A 21,175-nucleotide genomic window follows, 5' to 3' on the forward strand; every position below is an offset into this window, starting at 1 on the left:
CTCCCTCTACTCCCAGCCCTGTTTTTTCCTCCTCACTGTAGACCACAATTGTAGGATTTCTCTGTAGTAAGCCAAGCAAAGAAGAATAAAGTTTATTTTTCTCAAATATTTGAATCTCATTTGATGTAGTTGCCCGGAAAACCACTTGTAGAGCATCTGCATGCTATATCTACGAGTACTAGACACTATTTGAAAGGCTGTCTCCAACTGAGCCTGTGTAAATTCATTTTTAATACTTTGGTTTGTTTAAAGAATATTACTAGCCTTCGAGGAGGCAAGGATACAGCTACCCACATGAAGACCCACAGATGGTTAGAAAACTACCATGTTGATTTCTGTAAATATGCACATAGGCAGACAAGGTATGGAGTACCTTGCAGAAAGCCAATGATAAACAAGTACTCTAAATCAGTCTTGAGGAGGGGAGGGGGGAGGGTAGAACTATAAGCACTTGGATTTTCCAGGATGATAATAAGTACCCAGGTATGAGGCCACAGTTTCAGGTGTTCAGAAACAGGCTTGTCTTTCTTCAAATTTCCAAATCAAAGTAAACTAATAAGCTTGCTTTTCTCATGAAAGGTGCATCTTTCAGGAAGTGGCAAGTGGTAGGGAGGAACCTGGCAGTGAACAGATACACACATGAAGAAATATGACTTTGAAGGGGGAAAATGTAAGTGTCAATCAAATCTTTTCTGTAATGGTGACAAAAATCATGGTAGACATGGACTAGAGGACAGAGAGCATTTTGATGGGGGATTACCCTTGAAAGAGCTGTGTCTTCATTCTGTCAAACTACTCTGTTACTAAAAAAAATGCTTTTGGAAATTGTCAATAGATTTGCAAAGAAAGGGAAATGATTAAAAAGCCTGCTCATCCCTGGGAGATGTGGGATAGGAAATTGGCTCTGCTTGGCAGCCTAGTCATAGATTCCAAAGAAAAGCAGCTTTTCATTCCAGGTGGCCAGCACCACAACACAGGCAGCAGTTAACTGAGGAATATTCCTGGGTGTTCAGGGCCAGCCTGTGCCTGGGTCATCCTGCACCTGCGACTGTTCTGAATTCCTTAGTTCTCTCATCCTAGCCATCATTTAACAACATAAGGTCAGTACCATTATGTCCCCTGGGAAGCCCTTCAAGTCAAGTCCATACTCACTCATCCTCTGATGGGTCCTGATCCCTGCTTCACACCTCCTGCTCCTATGATGAGCCCCACAGTGTGGTGTAGCATGTTTAAGGATAAAGAAAAGCACCAGATGACTGATGGCCATGTTGGATGTGAAGGGGTCAGCCTGTTTTCAGAGCATGGCTGGCCTCCTTAGAAGCATCAAAGAGAAAATCTGGTTTAAAGAGAGAACAAGAGAATAAGGGAGGGAAAGGAAGAATGAAAAAGAAGAAGAAAAGTATCATACCTCCCAGAGTCATCCCTGCTTCATAGCATTTCCGGAGACGACAAGATGGACAATTTTTTCTTCGGAATTTATCAATGGTACAATCATTTCTGCTGGCACACAGGTACTTCTGTTTTCCTGGGAGAACAAATATAAGAGTAGACAGCCCTGTTAATGTGTCTCTAGAGCCTCTCCAGAAAGTATTTCTAGACAGAAAAGGTGTGAGACATATCCTGCCCAATGAGAGAGGTGGACAGGGAATGGTCTCATACAGTTTGATCACAAAACTCTATTAAACCAGGATGATTTAATTCAGTGCTGTATTGTTTGATTTTCATAGGTGTTTTTCAAAGGGATGGACAGTTCAGGTCCTTCTAATACTTCCTTTATTAGGATGACACAACATGGTTGTTTTTCATAATACAAGTACAGACAATCCTTCTATAAAAGAGAACTCCATGTGATTTTTAATTGTTATGTGAGACAGCAAAAGAGACACAGATATAAAGAACAGACTTTTGGGCTCTGTGGGAGAAGGCGAGGGTGGGATGATTTGAGAGAATAGCATTGAAACATATATATTACCATATGTGAAATAGATGACCAGTCCACTTTTGATGCGTGAAACAAGGCACTCAGAGTCAGTTCACTGGGACAACCCAGAGGGATGGAATGGGAAGGGAGATAGGAGGGGAGTTCGGGACAGGGCGACACATGTACACCCGTAGACGATTCATGTCAATGTATGGCAAAAACCACCACAATATTGTAAAGTAATTAGCCTCCAATTATAACAAATAAATTAATTTTTAAAAAGTTAATGATCATACCACCAAGCTTTCAGGGTATAAAAATCAAAGGGATAAAGCCCACTCTTTGTAAACACAGCAAATGAAAGGAAGTCTTCTGAAGATAGAAGGAGAAAAACAATTACTGTCATGTACACATGAAGTTGTGAGAGATACACAGAAATATATACACACAAACACACCATACACATTTTCACACTCAGAAATCCTTAAGATCATAGCTGTTCAAAGAAAAACATGGAGTTCCACTCAAAAACACATACTTCATTCCTTGTTCCTAACACAGGCCTGGCACACAGTAGGTCTTTAATAAACACTGATTTAATGAATACTGAAGTTGAACGGAGAGATCTAGAGGCACATAGAGTTATCAACAGAAATAGATAGTAATACCTGCTATTCTAAAACATGCAGAACTTATGCTCTTTGTCCTGCCCCTAGCCTGAGATTTTTCTTCCCCTCATCCCACCCCTTTCTTTTGCCAAGTCCTTGGTATTTTCTTTTTCTCATTTGCTGCCATGCTTTACTTTATGGAATAGACCAAGATTTTAAGGAGGCTTCTTTTGGCAGGGGAAGAATGTTTGTTGTAGGGAAAAAAAAGACAAATTGAAAAACAATTGTTATTTGATATCAGGGGAACCCACAAATTTAGCTACAGCTCAGCTTTCCTCTCTCTTCACTCAGCCTAAAATGTACATAACTGTCACAGAAAACTCATCTATTGCAGTAGGTTATTTTATGTTGGAGATTCAGTGTAACCAGATTACAAAATTTCCTTTTCCTCCCTCCCTCTCTTTTTCTCTTCCCTTTGTCAAAGGACTCCAAAATGCTGGGCTTGAAGGAACTGTTAAAGTTCACCCCAAAACAACACTTTCATTCCAAGGATGAGTTCTGGGCAGGTGACTTGACTGAAGAACACTGAATTAGAGGCACCAGAAGGAAGAAAAATTACCATTTAATAGGCATTTACTATGAACAAGGCTATGCGAGGGGATTTACATGTGCTATTTAAATAAATCACCTCAACAATGCTTTGAGGTAGGTACTATCATCACTTTCATTCAACAATGACAAAATTAAGGCCTCTAGGCCAATAATCTTTCTACCATACCACAAGATTTTATTTGTATAAACAGAACACATAATTTGCAAACAGCTTCTCTGTGCTTCAAACTAAGGATGGTAATATGTGTATAGAAAGGATGGTGCTATGATAACTGCCATACAGCTTTTGGGTGCCAACTCCTAGAAGGCAGGCCCTGTACCAATTCCAGTGGGTTCATTTCTAGTGCTGTGAATGTTCTAGAACTGGGACACCCTCACAGAATCAGTGTTCCTGCAATCCTGAAGACATCTCAGAGATATTACAGGTGTGGTTCCAGACTACTGCAATAAAGTGAATACGCCATTAAAGGGAATCACATGAATTTTCACTTTCTCAGTGCATGTAAAGGTTATATTTGCAATCTACTATACAATACGGCTTCCCTGGTGACTCATATGGTAAAGAATCTGCTTGTAATGTGGGAGACCTGGGTTCAGTCTCTGGGTTGGGAAGATCACCTGGGGGAGGGCATGGCAACCCACTCCAGTATTCTTGCCTGGAGAATCCCCATGGACAGAGAAGCATGATGGGCTGCAGTCCATGGGGTCACAAAGAGTTGGACACCAATGAGCAACTAAGCATAAAGCACATATGATACATATTTATTTACATACTATATAACATATAACATAAAGTAATAATAAAATATATAAATTATAATAACATGAAATAAAAATCCATCCCATTTGATTAGCTTGCAAAGGTTAATAATAATTTTGTACAAATTAAGTATAACAGGGATTACAACATACCTCATTATACAGCTGAAGAAAATGATGCTCGTTAAAATGAAATTGACCAGCCTGGCATCACACCATTTATTTGTTCCATATCAGAGTGCATAAGGCTATGAATCTCACATATTGGAAATAATTAAGCATTGGTCACACCATCTCTATTCCATACAAAGCTTGAATCCCCTCTATAGCATCCCTGCCCCATTTTTTCTTAAGCTTTAGCCCACTTCATCTCTGGACTCTATCATAGGGCTCTTACTTCCAGGAAACTCTGTATCTGTCTCCTTGTAGCTCTGACCCCCAAACCCTTTATTGAGGTATGTAAATGAAGACTGGAGTTAAATGGAGAGATATATAGTGTTCCTGGATGGGAAGATGCAATACTGCAAGGATGCCAGCTTTTCTCCCAGTCAAATCTACAAATTTAAACAAACCTGAACAAAATTTTGACAAAATAATCCTAAAGTTTATCTAAAGGGATAAAATGTGTGATATTGCCAAGATATTATTTGAAAAAAAAAAGAGTAATGAGACTTTTCCTACCAGACATTTTAAGTATTATAACTCCATAATGATTACAACAGATTGGTATTGATTCCAGCATAGATTGATCAGACCAGAGAAGTCAAAAACAGACTGCATATGCAATACATCATTATAAATCAGCAAAGAAAGGATGATTTATTCATTAAATGGTGCCAGAACAGCTGGTTACTCATTTGGAAAAGATAATAAAGTTAAATTACCAGTTAAAACCAAAATAAATTCCAGATGAATTAAATATGTCAATAGAAAAACAAAAAAGGAACTATTGAAATATTGTTAGATGTTGAAATATTGTAGGTGAACATTTTTTTTTTAATTTTTGAAGATCCAATGGGGATTTTTAGAACATGACAATAAAGAATATGGAAGTGAAAATTCTGATAGACTTGAAAATATTTAAGTTTTCTTACATGAAACAAACATAATAATATAATCTGAAGACAATCACAAACTAAAAAATACATATTGGTATCAAGTATGTAAAAGCAGTGGTTAATTTCCTTGATCTATAAAGATGAGTAGTATGATAGAAATATGGGCAACAGACATGAACAGGCAAATAAAAGAAGAACACAAAAGATCAATAAGTATATGAAAATTGTAAAATTTAAATTTTATTAGTAATTATAGAAATATGAAATAAGACATCATTTTCACAAGGAAGATTGGTGAACATTTACTACTAATTAATGGTGTGAAGGTATTGTAGGTGGGTGTGTAAACTTTTTAGAGTGCAATTTTGCCATATATCTGAAAAGTTAAATTCACACAAAATTCAATCAGTAATTCCACTTTTGGAATTTTTTACAAGAAAATAGCAAGGTTAAGCACCAACATGTAGTTCCATTTATCATTATATAAAAAAGGAAAACAGTCAGCCCTCAGTATTCATGTTTCACATCCATAGATTCAACCAATCACGGATCAAAATTTCAACTGCTTTTATTCTATTATGCCAATTTATTTTTATTATTTGTTTTTCAAGGTTTTTTCTTTATTATTGTACTACAGTTGACATGTTTGCATGTGCATGCTCAGTTGTGTCTGACTCTTTGAGACCCCATGGACTGTATGTAGCCTGCCAGGCTCCTCTGTCCATAGAATTTTTCCAGGCAAGAATACTGGAGCAGGTTGCCATTTCCTTCTCCAAGGGATCTTCCTGACCCAGGGATCGAACCCACATCTCTTGTGTCTCTTGCATTGGCAGGAAGGTTCTTTACTAGCTGGACCACTGGGGAAACCCCACAGTTGACATACAGAATTATATTAGGTTCAGTTGTATTATATTCAATTATATTAGTTTCAGTTGGGGCTTCCCTGGTGGCTCAGATGGTAAAGCGTCTGCCTGCAATATGGGAGACCCAGGTTCAAATCCTGGGTCGGGAAGATCCCCTGGAGAAGGAGATGGCAACCCACTCCAGTACACTTGCCTGGAAAATTCCATGGACAGAGGAGCCTGGTGGGCTACAGTCCGTGGGCTCACAAAGAGTCGGACACAACTGAGTGACTTTACTTTTTCAGTTGTACAACATAGTGATCCAACATTTATGTAGTTTAGGACTTAATCATCATGATAAGTCTAGAAACCATCTGTCATAATACAAAGTTATTATAATATTATTGACAATATTCCCTATGCTGTACATCAGAGCCCTGTGACTTATTTATTTTATAATTGGAAGTCTCTCTTTTTTTTGTGCAATAAAGTTTTATTAAAATATAAGGAGATAGAGAAAGCTTCTGACATAGACATCAGAAGGGGGTAGAAAGAATACCCGCTTGCTGGTGTTCTGAATCACGCAAAGACGCTGGGGTTCTTGGCCTCCGGAGGAGAAGAATTCAATCCGGGGCCAGAGACGAGGCTGGATCGCTCAGAGCTTTTGTGCAATAAAGTTTTATTAAAGTATAAGGAGATAGAGAAAGCTTCTGACATAGGCATCAGAAGGGGGCAGAAAGAGAACCCCAAGTCTCTATCTCTTAATTCTCTTCACTTATTTCTCCCAACCCCTCACTCCCCTCCCCTCTGGTGACTACCAGTTTGCTCTTGGTACTGTTTTGTTTCATTTATTTTTCAGAATCCACATATAAGTGAAATAATATGTTATTTACCTTTCTCTCTCCATTTTTTTCCACTTAGCATAATGCCTCCCAAGACCATCTATGTTGTCGCAAATGGTAAGATTTCATTTTTCCTTATGGCTAAGTATATATACACTATATCTTCTTTATCTATTCTTCTATTGATGGACACTTAGGTTGCTTCCATATCTTAGCTATTATAAATGATGCTGCAATGAACACAGGGATAAATATATCTTTTTGAATTAGTGTTTTCTTTTCCTTTGGATAAATGCCCAGAAGTGGAACTGCTGGATCATATGGTAGTTCTATTTTTAATGTTTTGAGGACTAACCATACTGTTTTTGCATAGTGGCTGCATCAATTTACAATCCCACCAGTAGTGCATGAGGGTCTTCTTTTTTCCACATCCTCTCCAACACTTGTTTTTTATTGTCTTTTTGGTGATAGTCATTCTAACAGGTGTGAAGTGACATCTCACTGTGTTTTTATTTGCATTTCTTTGATAATTAGTGATGCTGAGTATCTTTTCACGTGCATTTTGGTCATCTATATGTGTTCTTTGGAAACATGTCTACTCAAGTCCTCTGCTCATTTTTAAATTGCTTTTTTAAAATGTATGTTGAGTTGTGTGAGTTCTTTCTATATTTTTATATTAATCCTTTATCTGACATATCATTTGCAAATATCTTCTCCCAGACAGTAAATTGCCTGTTTGTTTTGTCAGTTTTCTTTACTATGAAAAAGTTTTTTAGTGTGATGTAGTCTCATTTCTATTTTATTTTTATGTTGTTGTTTATGTCTGAGGAAACAGATTCAACAAAGAACTGCTAGGACTGATGACAAAAAGTGTACTGTCTTTGTTTTCTTCTAGGAGTTTTATGGTTTCAGGTGGACTAAATCATTTTATATAAGGGACTTGAGCATTCACATATTTTGGCATCCACTGGGGATCCTGGAACCAATCTCCAGCAGATACCAAGTGACAACTGCATTGGGAAAATGTAAATGTCCAACATTATGAGAATGATTAAATAAATTATTCCATACTCATGCAAACACTGTGCAGTCAATGTCTTTTTTTTTAATTTCGAAGGATAGTCACAATATACTATTCCGTTAAAACAACAAAATGGTGTTATCAAACAATGTATTTTATTGAATCCAACTTTTAAAACTTAAGACTTTAGAAACTATCTATACAAATTATTTTTTCTTTTTTTTTTTTACAAATTATTTATTTATTTTTTTTTACAAATGAAGCATTATGTAGAGGCCCCATATACATAACAGATGAAAATTAAACCTAATGTATCTGAAGCAAGCATAGGAAACTTAAAACTCCAGTTAGAGCTCTCCATTTCTCCCCTTCTCTGTAGCTTTATCATAGTAGATATAAAATAACAAAGCACAAAGCATTATATAGATCTTATCTATTGATCATTATCTAATGATGGTATCATTATTACTCTCCAGGGCTTTGCAGAAAAGTTTAGAAGTCTACTTGACATAGCCAACCCTCATATCTCCTATTTTACAGATTAAGAAACTTGGAGTCCAAAAGTGAGGGGGAAAAAAAAAAAAACTTGCTTCAGATCATACCATGAGTCAGTGTCAAAGTAGGGACAAGAAACAAGAATTCATGTCTCTCTATCCCCAGTCTAGCAGTTCTAGTAGTTCAGTGCTATCCTTACACTGATAGTAGATATAAAATAACAAATCATAAGACATTATACCGATCTTATCTATTATTATTTAAATAATATACTCCTTGAATATAAGAAGAGACAACAACATCTGCTGAGAAGTCCAATGCTCTCATTTTACAGATGAGGAAATCAAGATCCAGAAAGCATAGTGGACTTGACCAAGATTAAATGAGTCAATGACAATGATAGCACTAAAACTCGGGGTTTTGCCCACAATATTCTTTGCACATTTCCTTTATTACTTCAAAGTCATTTTCATATTCATTATCTCGCTGAACCTTCCTTCAGAGTAGGGAGGGTACAGGCCATTATCTTCAATTTATGAGGAAACCTAAGATACAGAGTGCCTATTGATACCAAAGAATATATCCCAGTTTCAATGCAGGTTACCATACGCTTTCTACTGAACCACTATAACCAAGAAAATATTTTATTTCCCTCTCATATGACTTATTTGCCCTGTATTTTCTCCATATACCCACTGCCTCTTCCTAGCATCAAGGAAGAGTAATACTTGAAGTTCCTGGGGAAAGCAATGGAGAGAGGAGGTAACCCATTGTGCTTTGTGTACTATTCTAGGTGACTTCAAAGATGTTGACTCATTTAATTCTTGTAAAAAGTATTTTTTATAACTGCTATTCTTATTTTAAGGTTGAGGAAAATAAGGCTCAGAGATGCTGAATGACTCACTTACAGTTACCAGCTAATAAGTGGCAGAAGCAGAAGCAGAAGCCAGGTCTGTATGACCTGTGATATAGATGTTTGTCTTTTTCAATGTGATATCTTTTCTCATATGGGCCCTGACACTATACTTAAAAGAAAGAGGTAGCACAGAATAGTTAAAAAGCACAGAGCAAGAAGGAGAAAGACCTAAGGACCAGCCCTGCTGTCTCACTGAATCACTATGTGACCAGGTGTATGTTTTTACTTCTCTCTTGATCTTCCCTGCCCCCCCTCACCCCCGATCTATAACTAGAAGGGAATCTTAGGCGTAAGAGAACAGTAGAAGACTATGGAAGGTAGGTTCAGAAGTCTTCTATTCATATTAGAACTTGTGCTGAGAGTCTCAGAGTTCACCTGAGTGTGACTCAAGGAGAGCTAAAGCCAATCTGCATTTCTATCTTTTTTTTTCCAATCTCAACTCTCTTGACCCTAAAGGCTTTGTCTGAAAAACAAAGACACTTTATAGAAACAAGTAGCTAAGTGTCTCTTCCCTGAGTGACCTACATAGACTGAAGGGAGACCAGCTCTTATTTACAGTCATGTATCCTATGGACATTATTTCTCTGGGGCTGAGACAGCGTAGAGCCTCTGACCTAATCACCCAAGGGCTCTCTTCTAATAATTGGGGGGAAAATGTATATATATATATATATATATATAAAGAAGAAAAAAAAAAGAAAAGCAACCCCAAGCATTATTGATTTCTAGTACTTTTTTTTTTCTCCTTGAATACTATCTTTGGGCCTGTGGAATAGGCTAGACAACTCTAAACAACACAGTCTGTGCTATGCCAAATGGCAGGTCTTTTATGAGAAGGACTTATAAGGTAGCTGAGTCCTTGTGATTCTAAGGATTTAACCATTCCCTTACCTGTCCCACCAACCCAGAAACACAGATGGCCATTAAACCAGTACAATGAATGGGCCCTCAGCCAGGCCCCTCAGCTGTTGCTCAATGGGAAGTCTTCTTGGGAGTGGTTATAAAGCCATGATCATTACTGATTCTTTTCAATGTTATGGTTAGCTCTAGTGAGGGTGATAGGAATCAAGCCCACACTTCTCTTCTTGGCTTTCTGGATCTTCCGCAATCTGGCCCAACCTCCACAAAACAGAAATATAAAGAGTAATAGACTGGCAATCAGAACAGTAAGTGTCAAATCCCAGCTGCAAATGGCCTAAGGCAAGTGTGAGCTTTGATTACTCATCTAAAAAAATGAGGATAAAAATAATGGCATTGTCTACATCCTAGAGTTTTACAAAACAAATTATATAGAATGTATGTGAAAGTGATTTGTAGTAAGGAAATATTAGATGTGTGAGATGAGTTATGTATAATGTTGCTGAATCTATCTTGTCTTTCATTTCACTCTAAGAGCAACCCTCTTATGACTATGCTATTCTTTACATTGGCCCCTCCCCTGGTCACAAGCATTCCATCTCCGCTTCCTGCCCCCAGTACAAACACACATATTTCTCTGTTAAAGAAAATCCTGCAATATTCAGTTCTAGACCATCTTTCCTGTCTACTGCATTTCATATAGACCTCCTGCTTCAATAAGACAGGAAATAGAAGGTGAAGGTGACAAATTAGATGGTGGCTAGGTCATAAACAGCCTTGAACACAATGCTATGCAGTTAAACCCTTAATACAATGAAATATTTGAAGACATCATTGAATTCAACCATAGAAGATGTTTAATAACTATCTTAGGATAGTTAAAGGACAATTTTTGAGTGTATATCTACTATGTTTCAAACACAATTCTAGGCAACTGGGAAAACAACAGTGAATAATACAAAGGCCTTGCCCTTAAACTAGGTGAACTTTTGGTGGAAAAAGACAAGCAATAAATGAGTGATAGTAATTTAGATATTTTCAGATGGTGATACATAAAATGAAAGAAATAAAACAGGGTGCTGTGATAGAACAGGAGAGCTTATTTAGGTACAGTGGGAAAAGATTCTCTGAGGATGAGGTTTTGAGATGACACCTGAATAATAGAGACATACATGCAAAATTCTCAAGAGAAGAAATAGCAAATACAAAGCCTTAAAGTCATGAATGAATTTGATGTGTTGTTGAAACAGCAATGTGGCCTGTGTGGCTGGCATATGGTAATGGAGGGGAGGTGGTAGGTTAAGTTGATTTGACTGTAGAACCAGGTTGTGCAGGGTAGTAATTCTTAATTTTGGCTACAAGCCAGAATCACCTAGGGATATTTTACAAAATACTTAGCCCAGTTTCACTCCTGATAGTTCTGATTCAATTAACTGGGGGAAAGGGTAGGCACTGTGATTTTTTTAAACACTTCCCTATTGTATCTAATGTGCAGCTTGGGGAGAGAACAGCTGATGTTGGCCCTTGACGGTGAGTTGACTGTTTATGTAGTTTTGCAGGTGACACCAGGTAAATAACTGGATGAACATTTGACATTGAAATAGCATTTGACAATTCACAAAACACTTTTCTTTTTCTTTTCTGGCTTCTCCGGAGACTACTGAGGTTCAGTCCACTCAGATGAACAGTGTAGGGAGCATCAAACAGATGATGTTCTTCATATGGGATTTGGAAAGACCATATTGGAGAATTACAGGTTCCAACCTCATCAAGGAAAACACTATGAAGAATAGGCAGTTCACTTCTGTCAAGGTCATCTGAGATTTGGTCAGACCCAAGTTTTATGTTGTCAAGTTGTCTTCCCTTAAGTTCTGTCCAGTCTTGGGCTGGAGTTGGCTTCTGAAACAATTCTGAGCATCTCTTCACAACTTTACCTTCAGTGCTGACATACTGGTAACTTAAAACTGGTCCTCATAAGACTCAGTTCAGTTCAGCTGCTCAGTCATGTCCGACTCTTTGTGACCCCATGGAATGCACACCAGGCTTCCCTGTCCATCACCAACTCCCAGAGCTTGCTGAAATTCATGTCCATTGAGTCGGTGATGCCATTCAACCATCTCATCCTCTGTCATCCCCTTCTCCTCTTGCCTTCAGTCTTTCCCAGAAGCAGGGTCTTTTCCAGCGAGTCAGTTCTCTGCATCAGGTGGTCATAGTATTGAAGTACCAGCTTCCACATCAGTAATTCCAATGAATATTTGGGACTGATTTCCTTTAGGATTGACTGGTTTGATCTCTTTGCAGTCCAAGGGACTCTCAAGAGTTTTCTCCAACACCACAGTTCAAAAGCATCAATTCTCTTGAGCTCAGCTTTCCTTATGGTCCAACTCTCAAACCCATACATGACTACTGGAGAAACCATAGCTTTGACTAGATAGACCTTTGTCGGCAAAGTAATGTCTCAGTTTTTTAATATGCTGTCTAGGTTGGTCATAGCTTTTCTTCCAAGGAGCAAGTGTCTTTTAATTTCATGGCTGCAGTCAACATATGCAACTATTTTGGAGCCCAAGAAAATAAAATCTGTCACTGATTCCATTGTTTCCCCATCTATTTGCCATGAAGTGATGGGAATGGATGCCATGATCTTAGTTTTTTGAATGTTGAGTTGTAAGTCAACTTTTTCACTCTCCTGTTTCACTTTCATCAAGAGGCTCTGTGTTCTTCGCATTTGGCCATAAAGGTGGTGTCATCTACATATCTGAGGTTATTGATATTTCTCCTAGCAATCCTGGTTCCAGCTTGTGCTTCATCCAGCCCAGCATTTCACATGATAAACTCTGCATATAAGTTAAATAAGCAGGATGACCATATACAGCTTTGACGTACTCCTCTCCCAATTTGGAACCAGTCTGTTGTTCCATGTCCAGTTCCAACATTTGCTCCTTGACCTGCATACAGATTTCTCAGGAGACAGGTAAGGTGGTCTGGTATTCCCATTGCTTGAAGAATTTTCCAGTTTGTTGTGATCCACCCAGTCAAAGGATTTGGCATAGTCAATAAAGCAGATGTTTTTTTCTGGAACTCGCTTTCTCATTGATCCAACGGATGTTGGTAATTTGATCTCTGGTTCCTCTGCCTTTTCTAAATCCAGCTTTAACATCTGGAAGTTCATGGTTCACATACTGTTGACGCCTCACTTGGAGAATTTTGAGCATTATTTTGCTAGCGTGTGAGATGAGTGCAATTGTTTGAACTGTCTTTGGCAATGCCTTTCTTTGGGATTGGAACGAAGACTGATCTTTTCCAGTCCTGTGGCCGCTGCTGAGTTTTCCAAATTTCCTGGCACATTGAGTGTAGCACTTTAACAGCATCTTCTTTTAGAATTTGAACTAAACTGGAATTCCATCACTTCCACTAGCTTTGTCCATAGTGATGCTTCCTAAGGCCCAATTGCCTTCACATTCCAGGATATCTGGCTCTAGGGGAGTGATCATACCATCGTGTTATCTGGTTCATGAAGATCTTTTTTGTATAGTTCTTCCATGTATTCTTGCCACCTCTTCTTAATATCTTCTGTTTCTGTTAGGTCCATACCATTTCTGCCCTTTAACATGCCCATCTTTGCATGAAATGTTCCCTTGGTATCTCTAATTTTCTTGAAGACATCTCTAGTCTTTCACATTCTATTGTTTTCCTTCATTTCTTTGCATTGATCACATAGGAAGGCTTTCTTATCTTACCTTGCTATTCTTTGGAACCCTGCACTCAGATGGGCATAACTTTCCTTTTCTCCTTTGCATTTCACTTCTTTTCTTTTCTCGGCTATTTATAAGGCCTCCTCAGACAACCATTTTCCCTTTTTGCATTTCTTTTTATTGGGGATGGTCTTGATCCCTGCCTCCTGTACAATGTCAGGAACCTCTGTCCATCATCCTTCAGGCACTCTTGTCTATCAGATCTAACTCTTTAATCTATTTGTCACTTTCATTTTATAATCGTTAGGGATTGAATTTAGGTCATACCGGAATAGTCTAGTGGTTTTCCCTACTTTCTTCAATTTATGTCTGAATTTGGCAATAAAGAGTTTATGATCTGAGCCACAGTCAGCTCCCAGTCTTGTTTTTGCTGACTGTATAGAGCTTTTTCATCTTTGCCTACAAAGAATATAATCAATCTGATTCTGATATTGACCATCTGGTGATGTCCATGTGTAGAGTCTTTTATTGTGTTGTTGGAAGATGGTGTTTGTTATGATGAGTGTCTACATTATGGAATATTAATGAGCACTACAAATATCAAGACTTCCCACTGACCCCTGCTCCCTCACAGTCAGAAATCTAGTTTCTTGGCACAATACCAGTCCTGCCCTCATGGTAGCTTTACTTTCTTCTACTAGAGTCTGATCCCCTTGTCCTTTTCTCCATTTACTTTCATCTGAGCACATCTCTGGGGCCTGGCAATATGATTAAAAATACAGTATATAGCCTCAATTGCATTTTAGAAACATTGCTCTCTTCACATGCTTTACCCAATAGAAGTTTTCCTGGACAGTAGTGTATAAATCACATTTCTTTAAACTGAATTCTCATTTGAGTATACAGTGGGAATTGATTATTTAAAGAAACTTGATATTGAATATTGCTGTAAGGTCAAGATAATTATTTTGTAACTATTTCATTTATAAATTGTATCAAATTCACATTTTGCATAATCTTACAATCTTTGTGGAGGATACTTTGACAAAAGCTTTCAAAATTAAAATGTATATATGCTTTAACCCAGCCCATACATGTGTGACATGACATATATACAAGAACATTCTCTGCAACATTGTTTATAATAGCAGAAGACTGGAAACAAGATGAATGATCATCAGTAGATACAGTTGTATAATGCAGCCATTTAAAAATGAAGCAGTTCTATATAAACCGAGTAGAACAATCTCCAGGATACATAGTAAAGTGGGGAAAAGATGCAAAACAACACAGAACACAAATTCTCTGGGGAAAATTGACGTATTTTCTATATGCGTTTATAAATTCATATATGATGTATACAAGAAATAAAAATTATTGGTTGCCTCTGAAGAAGAGAATTGCATGCCTGAATGATGGGGAGTTGGAATTATTTTTCACTCTTTAACCTTTTGTGATTTAACAGTTTTGAATCATGTGCATGCATTGTCTACTTTAAATAAATAATACACTTAAAACAGTCAAACCTCTGTTATAAACTTCCCTGTTGCCTTGAGATAAATCATTTACACTCTCTGGGCTTCGGTATTCCTACTTACACAACAAGGGGGTTGTTCAGAGAGAAAACCAACATGAGATGCCCCCAAGCGCATCCTAGTTCCCAGTTTACTGAGTCACCACTCACAAAGGGTGTGTTGCTTGTTCACCATCCTGTGTAATTAGAGAAGCTGCTACTCTAATAAGGCCAGAGAAGGTACTCCTGCTATTGACAAAATAAGCTAGTCAATAACTTTATAATACTATTGGCATCACTGACTCAATGAATATGGGTTTGAACAAACTCCAGGAGATGGTGAAGGACAAGGAAGCCTGGCGTGCTGCAGTCTGTGGAGTCACAAAGAGTTGGACGTGACTGAGTGACTGAACAATTACAAGTTAGTTTACTAATAAATGTCTACTGAAAACCCAATAGTCAAGCACTGTGCTGAGTCTGTACAAAAGAGAGAGAAAACCATAACAGTTGCCTTTTAGGAGCTTGCAATCTAGTGGGAGATAAAATGAATACACACGAAATAGCAATAATATAAAAGAGGATGAGAGAATTCTGGAATGAGGCAAGGAGGTGTAAGTTATGGCTTGACTACAAAGGCTCACTGTGAGGTGCTGGGCAGGTCAATGCTTTCTATTAAGACTCAGTTTCTTCATATATAAAATGATGGGGGAGCACAATGAGGAAAATTCAATAATCTCTCAATAAATTAATTCTCAGCCCAGAGTTTAAGAGGCTATAGGCATAGAAGCTTCTATTACCTTTCTTAGCTATTTCTTAGTTGGCAAAGAAATATGGTGTGATAGCAAGAACAGGAACTTAGAAATCAGAGGGGCTGCATTATGAGTCCCAGCAATGTCATTTACTAGTTATGGACATAGCATGTGCATGTGTGCTCAGTCACTTCAGTTGTGTCCAACTCTTTGTGCCCCTGTGGCCACTAGCCTGCCAGGATCCTCTGTCCATGGGATTCTCCAGGTAAGAATACTGGAGTGGGTTTCCATGCTCTTCTCTGGGGGATCGTCCCGACCCAGGGATTGATCCTGCATCTCTTGTGTCTCCTGCATTGCAGGTGGATTCTTTACTGCTGAGCCACCAGGGAAGCCCATGGACAGAGCATAAACTTTGGCAAACAGCATAAACCTTTCTGAATCTATTTTCCTCTTTGTAAAATGGGGATCATAATATCCACTTTTGGGAAGCCATGGACATTTTAAATAATATATGCAAAATATCTGGCAAATTCTAGGTACTTGGTAAACAAGAGCTGTTTGAATGGTGTGACTTTGCCTGGAATCATATGGAATGTGGGAAGAGCTGATCAAGGTTGAAGTTACTGCTGAAATCTTTATTGTGCAGCACTCAAGGACTGTGCTTAATGTTATTTATATCAAGTGCTCCACAATAAAGTATTTTAATAAAATACCTCAGAGTTTTCTTACTATATAGTTTTGGAAATAAAAGTCACCTAAGATCAAATTTGAAAACTGAAAGTTAATCTGCAGCTCAAGCACATCCTCATTATACTCCTTTTATGAGTTCTATTATGATTTGATTTACTAAAACTTAAAAAAAAAACTATTGATACTTATCAAGATGATTATAGTGTATACTGTTTCAAAACACTTACATACCGCTTGACAAAATTAATGATGGAGAAGGGGGAACAAAAGGAAGAAAGGAAGAAGAAGAGAGAGGAGGAGAAGGAAGAAAGGGAGGAAGAGGAAGAGAAGTGGAGGGGGTCAGGGAAGAGGTAGGAACTAGGAGAAGGAAAAAGAGACAAGAAGAAAAGAAAAAGAAAATAAAAGGTTTATAGAAATAAAAATCCTATCCTGGGCCCCACTAAAGACCCACTGAGCTATGTGACAGCTTCTAGAAAAGCTGGAGGAGCCATTACCAACCCCACCCCCCACCAAGTGCTGCCTCACTGGGCTCAATATTGCCTGTGATGGTGGAAGCATTCCTGGTTGCAGGAGGGAAGATGTGAGCTTGTATCCCAATTATTTCATAGCTACCTTCTCCAAGTCTCTCCCAGACAATGTTTTGAGTTACTTCCCTTTAGGAAGTCACACTGTCATGGACTCAGACCACTAAGAAGCTGAAATTCCTTTCTGACTCTAGGAAAGCCCCACAAAGGTACCAAAAGATTGACATGAGACACTGAGAAAAATCACTGGAAACTACAGAGAAAGGAACCAATATAATATAGTAAGGAAAAAATAGGGCATTGTAATTCCACAGATTTTATTCAAATCCCTGCTTACTAGATGGGACTTGGAGCAAGTAACATGATTTCTTTGGACTTCAGTTTAGCTCACAGTAAAATAGACTTACAGGTCTGCTGGACATGTAAGTGAAACAAAGTTTGCAAAACAACTAATACAATGGCTGGCCCTCATAGGCATTGACTAAATATTGGAAGAGAAAGAGAAAGAGAGGAGTCAATGAGTAAATTTAAAAAAAAAAAAAAAAGGACCTAGGAGAATATGTATAATGAACGGGGCAAAAGAGAGTAGCAGTTGTTATATAATATCATCAGAAGACAAAATAATGGGATGCTGGGAAAGATGGAAGGTAAAGAGAGGAGGAGGCAGAGATGAGATGGTTAGATAGCATCACTGACTCGATGGGCATGAATTTGAGCAAACTCCGGAAGATAGTGGAGGAGAACCTGGTGTGCTGCAGTCCACAGGGTCATAAAGAGTTGGACATGACTTAACGACTGAAAAACAACAAAGTAAACTGTATAGTAAGAGAAATACAACTTGCAAAATGTTGCTAAACTCTTAAAATGAAAGAATTAAGGAGTAATCTCTGTGGAAAAATAATTTTACTAAGTTAACAAAGCACAGGTAGAGAATACCAAGTAAAGGAAATGATGTATTTGAAAGGCATGCAGGTTGGAAAGAGCCAAGATTAACGGATGAAATAAAGTGTGAAATTAATGACTTGTTTGTCATCAAAGACTAAAATATTCAGTTAAGTCTTAAAACATCAGCACTACCTGTCATTAGTTGAAAATTATTTTACATCCCTGATGTTCTAGGGTGAGCCTCTTTCAACATTGGAGTTTTTAAAGTCATTTTGCTCTAGATTATTTGCCCTGAAAGTGAAAGTGAAACTCGCTCAGTCATGTCCAGCTCTTTGCAACCCATAGACTCTACAGTCCATGGAATTCTGTAGACCAGAATATTGGAGTGGGTAGCCTTTCCCTTCTCCAGGGTATCCTCTCAACCCAGGGATCAAACCCAGGTGTCCCACATGCAGGCCAAATCTTTACCATCTGAGCCACAAGGGAAGCCCAAGAATACTGGAGTGGGTAGCCTATCCCTCTTCAGCGGATCTTCCCGACCCAGGAATCGAACTGGGGTCTCCTGCATTGCAGGCGGATTCTATATCAACTGAGCTATCAGGGAAGCCAGATTATTTGCCTTGCCTTAGATGGAGCCAAATATGTTGGCTCCATTCCACTCTATTTTTACCTTTCTATTAAAAACAAAGTAGTTTTTCTTTTTATAACTACCAAAAGAGTTTGACCTGATCAGGAAAATAACAGCTGGAGGCTCGCAAGGCAATAGAAGGAATCAGTTCAGTCACTCAGTCGTGTCCGACTCTTTGTGACCCCATGGACTGCAGCACGCCAGGCTTTCCTGTCCATCACCAACTCCCTGAGCCTACTCAAACTCATGTCCATCACATTGGTGATGCCATCCAACCATCTCATCCTCTGTCGTCCCATTTTCTTCCTGCCTTCAATCTTTCCCAGCATCAGGGTCTTTTCAAATGAGTTGGTTCTTTGTATCAGGTGGTCAAAGTATTGGAGTTTCAGCTTCAACATCAGTCTTTCCAATGAACATTCAGGACTGATTTCCTTTAGGATTGCCTGGTTTGATCTCCTTGTGGTCCAAGGGATTCTCAAGAGTCTTCTCCAACACCACAGTTCAAAAGCATCAATTCTTCAGCACTCAGCTTTCTTTATAGTCCAACTCTCACATCCATACATGACTACTGGAAAAACCATGCCTTTGACTAGACGGACCTTTATAGAAGGAATACTGAGTGCTTAATTAAAAGCTTTACTTTCCAAACTTCCAACAAGAAGCCAGGGAGATTACATTCATCAAGAAAGGTCCACACGTGCCATCAATCTGCCATAAAGATAACGTATTTTCCTGCCATATACTAGAGTTCCCCCAAACAATTCTCACTGAAAATGTTGAAATCAGCTGAACTACAAACAAAAATAATGGTCACTAACAATGTGAGAAGTCTGTCATTAATCTTAAAATTCCTCTATAATGAAGGGCAAAAAGAAACAAATACATTACTCCTTTCCATTTGTGATTTGGAAAGTCAGAAAAATCCAAAGGTAAATGTTGCTAGGCATTCCTTAATGAAAACCAAATAAAAACCAAACAACAACAACAAAACAAAACAATCAAACAAAAAAAAATCCCAGCCTGGTCAACTTGAGGAACATGAGCTGACAACCAAGTTTAACTTTCTGTTCTTTTTTCACTGTCTCAGAGGTCCCTAGGTATCTGAGAGTCTATGCATTTTGGAGTACATTTTCAGCACAAACGGTATCAGAGATTTTCCTAGGAAACATGGGAGTCATCTTTGGCTCCAAAACATGCAAAACATCAAAAATTCTTAATAATCAAGGGCTAAAAGACTTGCAAAACTCAGTGTTGAAAGAGGCTTACCCTAGAACATTAGGAATGGAAAATAATTTTCAACTAATGACAGGTAGTGCTGATGTTATTCAGGTTTAGTTGTTCTCATATTGAGTGTGCTCCTTCTCTGTTCCCTAAGCACTCACCACTAGGAATCAGTTTATATGTATTCATCATCTTACTAAATCATAAACATTTATAACAACTGCACCTTGCATTTGTTGGTAGCTTTAAAACTTATAGGTAGTGTCCCTATGCATTATCTTGCTTGAACCTCAAAACAATTCAGAGAAGTTATTATTATCATTTTACAAATGATGAAATTGAAGCTGAGAATGGTTAACAGAATCGTCAAAGCTTATACAGTTAAGTAAGAGATGAAATCTTTGCCACACAGTATATTCGCTCATTCTGATTATTTTTCCATAGTTTTTCAAAATTCAACAAAAGTGTTAAATTACAGTCACTCTGCTATGTTCTGGATGGCATGAAAACCACCACTGTACCCATTACATGAAGAGATACATAAAAATGTTAAACCCTAGACTTTTGGAGATCAGTTATCTGGGAAAATTCATTTAGGTTGAACATTCCCTCATAGCTCAGTTGGTAAAGAATCTGACTGCAAATGCAGGAAACCCCGGTTTGATTCCTGGGTTGGGAAGATCTGCTGGAGAAGGGATAGGCCACTCACTCCAGTATTCTTGGGCTTCCCGTGTGGCTTAGCTGGTAAAGAATCCGCCTGCAATGTGGGAGACCTGGATTTGATCCCTGGTTGGGAAGATTCCCCTGGAGAAGGAAAAAGCTACCCACTCCAGTATTCTGGCCTGGAGAATTCCATGGACTATAGTCCATGGGGTCCCAAAGAGTTGGACATGACGGAATGACTTTCACTTTCATTTACCTGAAAATACTAGAAAAATAAAGGGTTAGAAATGGAGCATAATATTCATTGTGTCATTCAATGACAAGTGGCTAAACACCTACTAAGTAGCAGAATATATAATAAACATTGTTTTCTTTGCCACATGACTGATGAAATATTAAGGCAGAATTAATTAACTGAATATCTATTAAATATTTATGCCAAGCAACATTCTAGATGCTTGAGATATATCACTGAACAAATAATCACAAATCTATCTTGACTAATATCCATGTTAATGTGTGTGGGGATGTGAAAGAGGGAAGGAAGCAGACAATAAACAATACACACAATAAATTAGAAATAATTAAATTGTATGTTAGAAAGCACCAAGTGCTATGAACATAAAACATAGTAAAGGGAATAGGGAGTGCTTAGTGACAATGATTTTGAGTGGTGAA

At 38.1% G+C, this 21,175-nt stretch overlaps 1 protein-coding gene across 2 annotated transcripts in view; it reads right to left on the bottom strand.

Moving 5' to 3' along the window:
• Window positions 1-21,175, bottom strand: part of AR (androgen receptor) — a 189,457-nt gene that overhangs the window by 39,723 nt on the left and 128,559 nt on the right. For both annotated transcript variants that reach the window (XM_061136279.1, XM_061136280.1), the window contains exon 3: window positions 1,409-1,525. In XM_061136279.1, coding sequence (XP_060992262.1) covers window positions 1,409-1,525 — 117 coding nt within the window. The remainder of the gene's footprint in view (window positions 1-1,408; window positions 1,526-21,175) is intronic.

Source organism: Dama dama, chromosome X (genome assembly GCF_033118175.1).
Source record: "Dama dama isolate Ldn47 chromosome X, ASM3311817v1, whole genome shotgun sequence".
Taxonomy (NCBI): domain Eukaryota; kingdom Metazoa; phylum Chordata; class Mammalia; order Artiodactyla; family Cervidae; genus Dama; species Dama dama.